At 44.7% G+C, this 11567-nt stretch overlaps 1 protein-coding gene across 2 annotated transcripts in view; it reads right to left on the reverse strand.

The window, feature by feature from the left end:
- Window positions 1-10275, reverse strand: part of NHSL1 (NHS like 1) — a 174994-nt gene extending 164719 nt beyond the window's left edge. For both annotated transcript variants that reach the window (XM_088529684.1, XM_088529687.1), the window contains exon 1: window positions 9954-10275. In XM_088529684.1, the coding sequence (XP_088385810.1) occupies window positions 9954-10275 (322 nt within the window). The remainder of the gene's footprint in view (window positions 1-9953) is intronic.
- Window positions 10276-11567: the final 1292 nt, after the last annotated feature.

Here is an 11567-nt window from a genome sequence, read left to right on the forward strand (position 1 = left end):
CCTGAGCACAAGGCTTATGATTACAGAGAACGATAATCCTGCATATTATGTATTCTAATTATTATATAATCATAACTGCGACTGCAATTACAAAATGGATTATTATAATGTATTTACAAACCATCGCCAGGATCACTGCTTTCCTCCAGAGGAGGAGGAGGAGACTGGCTGGTGCTTGGGGTAAACCCGACATGATGCCGCGCGGGATACTGGCCAGCATGGTGGCAGGGCTGCCTTTATGCCTGTGTTGCACAGGCCACACCAGGCACAGCTTGACAGGGTCAGGGCCCCCAGGAATGCTGCCAGTGTCGGGAATAGCATCAGGGGTCACGTTCCTGCAGGTGGCCAAACAGGCCGGTCCTCACTCCCCGATATGAGGGTAAAGCCCAGGGACGCAGGAGGCTCTCAAGAGGGGCTGCTATACCAGTTTCCTCTATCTTGTCTTTCTTCAGGCTCCTGCGCACATCTTTCACTAAACCTTTCCATTTTATCACTCTATTTCTCACCCTACCTCTTCCCCTATGGAGTATATTCATCCTCGCAAACCTCCTTTCCACGATAAATATCACGTTTACAGCTCAGTGCTCTTGATTTTATATATACACATGCTGTAAGTAGTAACCTAGCAGGAGGAAGCATACAGTAGCAGCAAACTACTTTAATTTTGTTGGAATGAGGAAGTGATTTAATGTAAAGAACAAAATTTAAAAAACCTATGTCTGAACACACCAAGGCATGTTATGAACATTACTGTATTTTAATTGTCTTTCTCCTTGTGATAAACGTAGGAGAAACTTGTTAAATCTATTCTCCTACTTAGAATTACAGAAGGTTAAAATTTCTACATATCCTGTGTTTTTTCCTACTTAATAAAATAGAGCTTTTAACATTCCAACATTATGAATCAAAATGGAAAAAAATGACTATAACAATTATGCAATAAAGTACCTGTTAATATATATTAACTATATATTATATGTCAACCTTGCAGTTTCTACTTATTTCCAGAAACTACTGGAAGACTTAGACTTCTGTAAAGAAACATTTTTGATATAAAATGTATATTTTGGCAGAAGAAAACATTGAAAAATGAAAGTATTTTCATTGCAACATGTCTAGAACAAGTTGGGGAAAAAAAATCCTGCTATATAGTCAAACTGTGCAGTTCCTGTATTCCTTCTGTGTTAAAAATTAAGTATCACGGCTTAAAAAAAGAGAGAGAGAGAGAGAGAGAGAGAAAAAAAAAGGAATATATTTTGCATACATTTTGTAAGAGGTTGTTCCTGTTTCCTGGTAGTTGGCTTCTCTTTTCTAATTCAAAACATCCTAAGCATTTCTAAGGAGCACGTGGCTAACAATATTTTGAGGTTTTATTTTTAACATCTAAAGATATTCCATTAACCAAACATCACTTGGTTTTTCAAGGCATTCAAACAAGTTCATCTATATATTAAATAGGAAGGGAAAGCCAACACCATTCACTTGGGAGCTCCTTCCTCCAATACAACAGGAACAAAAGGTGCCATCAGAGATAACCTACAAAGCAGTTCTCTCAAATCCTGTGGAGCTTCCTATAAGTGAACTCCATCTGTTGCCAAAAGCCCAAACTAGCCAGAGTAGAAAACAGAAGACAGATGTCAGATTGTCCGGAGAAAGACTAAGCTTTTTTTCTTATTCAAGTAAACTTTTGAGAAAACTTACCAATGCAAGAACACCTAAGCCTACAATAATACAGTTAAACCAGTGAGCGGTAATATTTATCCCACCACTTAGAAGTTGATGAGAGCTCTTCTTTAGTCTGCATTTTGATTATAAAAAGGAGGGGGAAAGAAAGGTGGGAATCTAAGCTGAAAAAAGAGCATTCAAGTACAACAGATTGCCATTCAAAATATTCTGGAGAAGTCTCTAGTTTTTACTTTCTACTTGACAATTCAAGAACAGGAAAGAAAAAGATCACATTGTCACTATTTCTCTATATACTTGTAACCTCGATTTCACATATTTTCATCGCTTGTAAAAAAAAAAAAAAAAAAGAAAAGAAAAGAAAAGAAAAAAGAAAACAGTGGTTCAATTCTTCAGCTATAGTAAGCATCTATAGCTCTAATTTATTTAAGACATCTATGATAGATCCTACTTTTTAGAGATTATGATCAAGTCAATTAAAAAAAATCTAAACTCTTAAATGAATCATAATTTGCTTAGTTAGATTCCAGTTAGCCCAGACCTAACTGCAGAGAAAAAAGAAAGATAAGCATATCTGATCAAGTTAACATATCTGCCAGTTCTCAAGACAGTAATTTTGAGATTAAAACAGACTTACTGCTGACATGTAGAATAGGAAAACTTAACCTACCAAGATGCTTAAAAGTGTTTTAAGTTCAAAAGTTGTAAACCTGAGTCACAGACTTAAATTAAAATGAATTCCTTAGAGTTTTACATTTCACCTAATACTTAGATACTCTCATTTCTATCACTGCAATCAGTGCAAATGCTTTTGGTCTCAGTTTACACTATTATAGCAAAGTTCATTCTCTCTTCTCATTCATTCATAGGAAGGACTTGGATGCATTTTCACAAATAAGCAAGACCCAATTACGAACTTTTGTGAAAGCCTGAAAGGAGAAAAAAAAAGACAAACAAAAATCTATTTGTTCTCACCAAGATCTTTGCAAACTCTGTACTATAGCAGTTTGCTGAGCCCCAAAGCTTGAAGCAGAGAACAGAGACTCAGACTTCAGAAAAGATCAACTTCTGCAATATAGTTTTTGGGTTGTTTATTTTCCAAATACTTGAAAAATGGCAATAATGACTTGCTTCATTCATGGGACAAATTAAGACAGGAATTACTACAGTGCTATCTGCTGCACCACAGCCCTGAGCTGGCACAGCAAGAGGAAACCAAAGCTGCCAAGACAAAGCAAAGGTGCTCTGGGAATCTTCATCCTACTTGTTGCCCCTGCGCCTTCCCAAATTTTACCAAGTAGCAGATGTGCAGAGCATTGTATTCTGCAAGGAAGAGGAGATGCCCAGAGCCAGTTTTGCTGGGTGCAATGGGGTGGTGGGAAGCCCAGCAGACAGCATGAGCTGTTAACACAAACAGAGCCAGGACACGGTCTTGGAGAAAGGAGGACGCAGACCAGAGCGTACACAGCGTGAGGGGTGAGAAGCCCAACTGCTAAAGAAAAGGAAGAGGAAAAATTAAAAATAAAAATCAGGTCTCAACGTAAAAAGTCTGCACAATCAGTGGCTCTCATGTGGAAATCACCAAGAAGAACTATGGCAAATATAATTGCTTTGCACTGACGCCCTTTGCAGGCACAATTCTGCCTTGAGGTTTCAAAGCAACGTAAGCTAAACCACATTAAACAATATCTTAAACATTCATATTCTAGCTCTTCACAATTCCCAGAAAATGTAGCAAAATCTCATATGTACAATGCTGATTAAAGGACAAGAGACCAATAAACAAATAATTTATAGGTAATAAGAAGAGAAAAGACAGGACAGCCTGAAGGTAGAAGAAGCCCTGCCCAACTAAGACTGTACTCTATAAATACAAACAGCTCACAAAGTCCACCCACATTAATCTATGCTTAACCCACAGGTACAAAGATATTTTTTCTAGTCTTTTAAGTGGCATGTCATCCAGTCTCATAGGAGACTGTCATCCAATCAGCAGGTCTCCTATCAAACCTACACCCATGAACAACATTTAATTACCACGTTCAGTTGATCTTGTTAACTGTCACAGTGGACAACTTTGATCTTGTCTTCTGATAACTAGGTTTGGACTACAAAAGAAGCAGGGATTTTGCATAATTGCCAAGCCTTTCAAAGTGTGTTTTTTTAAATTCACCCTATTTCTCAATTTCCTTTTCTAATTGTATTGCACTAACATTAGCTCTACAGAGGAGGCAGTCAAAGCAGTATAGAAAATACAGGAATTAAAAAAAAAAGAAAAAAAGAAAAATAAACATACTTCTCTCACCACACTTTCTCTGCAAGATAAAGCATACATGATGGCTTCATAAACACCTAATAAAAAAATACACAGCAAACCAACTATTGTGACTGAGAGTAACCTCACACAAAACTTGGCAAAAAGGTACTCATCAATATGATGCAAATAAAGGACAACTAGATCATTTTTTATACTTTTTAAGCACTCTAGCCTACTATAGTATAGCACAAGCTTCGACAAATCACACGCTTTGGTTATGTTTTACACAGTTAGTTTTTCTAGGCATCATGAACCAAATCACATGTCCTTACTATATTATCATTTATTTGCACATGCAGAAAAGAAAGAACTAAGAGGGATTCCATCTCCTTCCCCTCAAAATGTGGCAAAGCCCAAGCATTACCCTGGTGCGCCTGGCCTTGTCTACACAAGTCACAGTATCCCAAAAGCTGCAGGGGAAGGTGCAGGACTCAGCAAGCACACGTGGGGTAATCTGCTCCCTGCCCCCTTGAAAACCTCATTTCACTCTCGACTAGTTAGAGGTTGGTTTAAACTGCAAGACAGAGGTTTTGAGGAATTTCAGTGGCTTCCAGTATGTTGTTTTATGTTGGCTAATGGGTTCACCCCAAAAATGCCACTTCTGCAGGAGCTTCACATTAGCAGCTTAGGAAAGAAGCCCACAAGACCAAGATTACTAGCTCTCCCTGAACCAAGCTGAGACTGTGCCAATACTAATAGGAAGAGAAATTTCTGACAGTATATTATTGTATCCTAAAATATCTAAGAATGTTCAGAATAGACTCTAATTAAAAACAACTAAGTACAGTATGTTTAATTCATTAACTACTTCTCCTAAACACTGTTTTCCTGAATGATCAAGCCAATCATAAGATCTCGGGAAATAAACGTTCATAGGTGTTGTGTAATGAGTTCTGAGTAACACACAAAGCAGTTCTAAATTTGAGCCAAAGAGTGTCAACTGTTTTCAAAGCGGGGAGCCAAATCCTCCTCAAACTGAATTCGACTGGAGCGCTGCCACTCGGCAGGACAGTGAGCTGGTCCTCTGTGCCCATGGGAAATCTTTCTCCAGCTCCGGCTTTCTTCCTGCTCATTTCAAATGAGATCTCCTTTGGGTCAGGTTGAATTTCCACAGATAATTAGTCTTGCACTAGCTAAATAAAACAAGGGTTATATTGCTCCCGAGCAGCAATCTGAATAATTACAAACAGGGTAAAAGAGATTTTTTTTTTTCCAGGGAAATTGAGCAGTTAACTGTTTACGGGGTTTAAACTCTGCTGCTGAATCTTTGGGCTGCACTTCGAAGTACCAGAGCACCTGAAGCAGCCAGGGGGGACCACAACCGGACTGCAGCTCCCCAAAACTGTCAGAACAGATTTCCTCATCTTTTCCTAGACTGCATGCCTTGGTGGCGGTGGAGGGTGCATGTGTGTTTTCTATTGCTTTTTAAAGAGGGTTTCCTTCTGTTGTTACAAGGATGTCCTCCCTTATACAATCCTTCCCTACTCCAAGGGCTAGAGAGGGCCCAGAACGCGAGGCAGCCGGGCCGACCCGTGGCCAGGGCCGAGCGCGGCCTGCAGAGCGCTCACTTTTGGTGGTGAGGGATGGAGGAGGGGTTTCCCTAGGAATAAGCTGAATAAAGCTTCCTGTTCAGCCAAAGCAGGAAATGTGCTCCAGCACTGCCTTACACACAAAGAGTGGAAAATACTTACTAAACAAAATAGCAGGAGACGGAGGGTAAACTGGATTGTCCTTACATCATGCAGATAAACAGAAAGCCATATGCCCCATCCCCCGAGCTCCCTTTGATTAGCGTGCTTGGACTTGGAAAAAATATACACATATGTATGCATATGTTCCACATGAACATAAAAGGACAATGCTGTGCCTTTAAAACCAAACACTGGAGGATTTGGAACAACAGTAATTAGGAGGTAGCATTTCCTCCCTCCCACAGGATCAGTTTCTAGTTGTTAGAGCAGGAGGTACAACAGACCAAACCCTTTCTTACTACCAGAGAAACTGAATCAGAAATCATCCTTCCGTCCACCGACCAGCATTTCTCAAACATGTCTTCAGAAAGACCAAAAGGAGGAAAAAAAAAAAAAAAAAAACAATAGCACAGGGGACAGCAGGGGCAGCCTTCCAGACTATCAGACCATTATGGCCCACTGAAAAGAAGGGCAATATTAGTTTTTGCAGAGATATCTGGCTGTGGAAGAATATGCATGGAAGAAGTGTCGTCCTCTACTCCCTACAAGAACAGTGACTGTTCAGGGCCTCACAGCATTTCCAAGGGCTGCCTTGTAATTTCCCAAAGCAGCTCTGTTGCCCTCATACGTGCCCTGATGGCTTCTAAGAGGCATTTCTTCAGCCTGATGCCTAAGTGCTAAAAGACAGGAAAACAACAGCACTTAATGCTACGTCGCAGATACAGATGCACAGTGCCTAGGAGGTGAAAAGCTGTTCGGCAAGTTCTAGGGTGCAAGCTATGGTATGAAGATGGTGTGCTGGAAATATACAGCAACACACCACACAAAACACAGTGATGCACTTAGGCTTAATGAAGACCTGATGAAAGAGTATTAAAATAATACTGAATCTAATTAATCTTCTGGAAGTGGCTGCTGCAGTTTAACTAAGTTCACCAGTACCACGTACAGTACTTATATTTTATAAACCGCCTTTAGCCATTAGCGCCTCCCACCACCATGAGCTATAAACCAGTCATTGGCCCCACGGGGACATGTCTCATGTCCCTTCTTACAGCACAACACTCTGCTCATCTGAAGACCTCAAATAAGTCTTGAGAAAATGTTTTCCTAGATGGCCTTAAAATACCCTTACATTAAAAAATCAGCTGCAAGGTTCTAAGTCAGATGATGCAAACGGCAGGTCCTTGATCACCAGAAACAAAGAGCTTAAGTCAAACCAAACCAAGAGCCAACCTATGCCAGTGAGGCACCACCAGTGCAGAGCACTAGTTATGATTGCAAGGTCCCCCACAACTGATGACTCCTTCAGCACCCTGAAGCACACGCAAGGCCACAACCTACCCGAGAACGCAGGATACACCTGTGTAACACACTAGGAAAGCAGGCCTTGCAGTTGAAGAACACTACAGAAATCCAAAGCCTCAATAAGAGAGAACCCTCCGCCTTGTAAGGACTGCAGCTGTGTGAGCCTACTGCAACACAGAACATCCTTAACCCATCTGGGTAAACTGGAAGTTCCTGTGTGCGCGTGGGAACGACTGTATGTGCTTTAACTAACACATGCAAGTCACTGGATGATAACAAAGAGTATATAACAGAAAAAAATTGGACTCTTTCAAGATTTTTTAACTACTAGTACTCTTATTTATAGATATGATATACAGACATATACCTATGTATGACAGCAATATCTAGGAGCATGTTTGTGCGGCACACACTTAAGAACATACTGTATGGCCAGGCAGTTCATGACCGTGTAAAGAACGACTAATTGCAGGCAAGGAGTTGTGTAATGTCTTTGTTCCCCTTCACGTGTGCCTTAATAGAGCGATGGACAAATTTTAGCAAACACCAGGGCTGAAAGACTCCATGTGGAAACAGTATTTTGAAATAAAATTATAATTCACACCAAAACACCTCATGTTTCCAAAGTATGTACTTTCCCAAGCACTGGGAATATACAAAGTATAGCTTCATGTATCAGCTGCCTGCCCACGGCTACCTCCTAACAAATGGCTGGGACCCATATCAGAGGTCCCTCTGGTCCCCCTCACGTAAAGGCATGCTGTAATCAAAAAATCATCCTTCAGTCCCCATTTTCTTGGCCCCACTGCACACACAGAAACCATTTCTTCATATAGAAATCACCCATGGGTTGAAGAGCAGGTGTACAATGTGCTGCACCCTCGACAGCCAAACCAAAATACTGAAGCTATCAGGTGCCAATAATAATAATAATTTATTCATTATAATTGAATAATATTAATTCAAGAGATATGTGTGATGAACAACTGATGCTCAAGTTTGCGATGCATTTCATCCCTTCCTCTCCCCAAAAAAAGTGTTTAGAAGCAATAGGAATATTTGGTAAATTGGAAAGAATGTTAAACAGTTTATAGTCCTTGTTCCTCTGAGTCCCCTCCAGTCAACCGTTTCCTCTGGGAAACTTTTGCATCTTCAGAAACGGGAAGGGGTGAGGAAAAAAAAGGGGGGGGGGAAGAGAAAAGGAAAAAAAAGAAACAACCCTTGTCACTGTTCCCAAACAAAGCCTGTATAATTAAACCATTCTCCTCGTTTTACACATATTTACCTTCAATGCCAGCAACAGGGCTAAACTTGCAGACAAGCCTTGACAGCTTCCATTATGGATGAGTTCATGACGTTAACTACAACTGATCATCACACCCAATCTCACTGGCCAGATTACAATATGAAGAAAGCATGTAACAAAAGAAGTGACATGACATAATGTCCAATTTAGTGTCAACATGGTTAGCCTGAATATCAATTCTTTATGACAGGCAGACAAGTAAAATACCGTCTTGCTTTACAAGAAGGCTCAATGGCTTTAATAAGTAAGATTTAGAAAAGAAAAAAAAAACAGTAAACTGAACATTAGCAGCAGCAATGCAACCACTAATAAAACAAAATGAAATTTGACAACAGAGACCCTAATCACTAAAGAATTTAAAAATCAATGGGCAAGCCAAACATAAGAACTGCATCCAGTCCGGAGGATTGCAGTGACAAGAGCAAAACCCATCAAACTAAAAACAATAACAGGCCTAGCTTGAAGAACTACGTTATAATGTTTATTAGCTAATCTATAATTGTTTGGCCCAAGTTATGAAGCAACCAAATGCCTGACATGCATAAAATTTCAGATTTGCAGAGTGTAGCACTAGCTTCCTTTCAACCTCCACTTGAGGTACATGACATCAGTGTATGGTAATGAGCCCCCCCTTCAAGAGAGAGAAGCAAATTCTGCTTTGTGTCAGGACACCAGCATAATACCACCCTACTATAAATATGCCTGCTATTCCTTTGCCTGTGCAAGTTAGCCTTCAAATTAACCTTAAACTATATTGGAAAAAAAAAGGTTATACCTGTGCTGGTGAGGAAGAGAAGTTACTTCTGTTCATTAAGTGTTATAAACATAATTTAAAAAAAAAAAAAAAAGGATATCTCAAAACATCAGCTGATGAACCACAGAAGCAGCTTTTCAATAAGGGTGATGATAGTTTCTTCCTCAAAGGAAGGAAAAAAATTACCAAAAGGAATAATTTCCGCAAAAATGAACAAGTTACGATACAAGGTCCATTTTTGCTGGGTCTCCCTGCGAAAGGCCTTCATAATCAATTTTGCTCTCAATTGCACCATACACAAAGCAGGCTTCTTCTTCCACTGCCAGTGCTCTTGAGGCAGCAGCGCTGGTTGGGACGGGCTCGCACTCCAGCACAGCGCTACCACACCAGCAGAGACCCAGTTCCTGCGACTTGGGAGCGCTGCACACGCTAAGGAAGCTGAGGTGATGCTGAAAGCCTCTCACTCGCTCAGTGGACATCCAAGGCAAACACGAATGAAACTACGTGTAGCAGACAGAGTTTTTACAGGACTCTTCCTCCGAGCGGGACGAAACCTGGAAGGCTCCGGGCGACCGCACGGCTTCCCGCGGTTGGCCCCTTCGGAGGGAGCTGAACGAGAACCTCCCCGCAGCGATGCTAGCGAGGCACCCGAGGCCAAGCCCGGACCCCGGAGCTCTGCACGGAGCTCCGCTTACAGACCCGGCGGCACCAGCAGGAAGGCGCTGCGCTGCGGGACGGTTCCCACTCACCGGGGTCTCCCCGTGTAACAAGGGAACCGACGGCGCCGGGGCCGAGCCGATGGCTCCGGACCTCGCACCCACCCGGCGCCGGAGCAGCAGCGAGCCCCCCGCCACCCGCCCCTTCCCCGGTGCCCCGCGCAGCGCGGACACTCACGGATCTTGACTCTGCGGTGGTCGAGGCGGGCGAGCAGCGCCTCGAGGGCGCCGAGGCGGCGCTGGAGCCGCCCGCTGCGCTGGCAGAGCGCGTCCGCCTCGCTGGCGATGCCGCCGAAGATGTCGCCGGCGCAGCGGGACAGGTCGGAGAGCTGCATGAGCAGCGAGACGAGCGCGTACGAGGCGACCTGCTCGAGCGCGCCGAAGAGCGGCGCGGCGCCGCGGCGGCGCCCGCCGCCCCCCTCGCCGTGCGCGGGCTCCGCGCCGGCCTCCTCCGGCCGGCAGAGCCGCAGCGGCTCCACGCTCCGCAGCGGGAAGGGCATCGCGGCGCGGCCGGGCGCGGGGACACGCTAGGCGGCCGCGGGCTTCATCCGCCGAGCGGCGGCAAAAGTTGAGAGGAGCGAGGCGGGGCAGGCGGAGCGGGACGGGCGCCCATGTGCGGGCGGGCGGGCCGGGTCGGAGCCGGGGCCGGGCCGGGCCGGGCCGGCGGCAGCGCCGCTCGGCGGGCGCGGGGGGAGGCAGGAAAGAGCGCGGCTCTCCCTGCCCCGAGTGGAGCTGGGGGAGGAGGAAGCGTGGGAGGGGGTGAAGCGCCCTGGGTGCAGCCACAAAGAAGGGAAGGCGGCCAGGGGGAGAGGGGAGGGACACCGAGGAGGAGGAGAAGGGGGGGAGGAAGGGAGGGAAAAGCCCAGAGCAGCCCCACCTGGGGAGCCCCGTGCCGGGGCAGGCGCTTTGCTGAGCGCACCAAACTCCCAACCCGGAAAGCGAGAGCTGGGAGGAGGAGAAGGAGGAGGGAAAAAAAAAAAAAAAAAGCCTCACAAACCTGGGAAAAGCAAAGGAGGCTGCCGCCTACCTGTGGCTCCCCGAACTGGAGCCTCTGCCAGGGCCTCACCCTTCCCGGCCGCCTTGCAGCAAAGGTGGCGGCTGCACGTCCCGGCCCGGTTCTGGTCCCGGTCCCAGTCCCGTCCCCGTCCCTGTGCCCACGCTGCTCAACACAAACCCCGGCCCGGACCCCGCTGCCAACCCCTGAGCTCAGCCTCGTCCCCTGCTTTACTGCTGCTCAAGTGGGAGGTGTTACTCAAAGGCAGGGGAAGGAGACCTCAGTGTCAAGGGTCACAGTCCAAATGTACCTAGTTCTGGCATAGACTGACCTCTTAGTCCTCTCAGTCTCCTGCCCTTTGCCTCCCTAAGACAAAACTAGCGTGCACTTCACCGAGTTGGCTACCCCAAAGGACTATTTCCCATAAAATTAATTTAGTCCACCAGCAAATGGCGGCAGCGACTATTTGATTTTAACTGGGAAACCATCTACAGACTCTGCATTCCTGCTGCATGGTGAAAAAGGAGGAACAAAGTCCCAGACTTGCAAAAGAAAAGTGGTCATATGGTGCCATTGCATCCCGTAGCCAACTCTCTTTGCCCTCTGCAGCTGCTGCTGCTGACTATATGTGGTGACTGTATGTGATGAAAGTAACAGAACCAGCTGGAGGAGGAAGGAGCTAGGGTGGATCCATTTGTCCTTCCCATGCCTCTTCAGGCACCATAATTTGTAACAAAGTGTTGTGAACTGTAGTAATTCTCCTGTGTAGTTTTAGCCTGAGTTACTTGAGGAAAACTT

This window comes from Tinamus guttatus, unplaced genomic scaffold, assembly GCF_059628265.1.
Source record: "Tinamus guttatus ecotype Peru unplaced genomic scaffold, ASM5962826v1 Tinamus_guttatus_pri_ptg000336l, whole genome shotgun sequence".
Taxonomy (NCBI): domain Eukaryota; kingdom Metazoa; phylum Chordata; class Aves; order Tinamiformes; family Tinamidae; genus Tinamus; species Tinamus guttatus.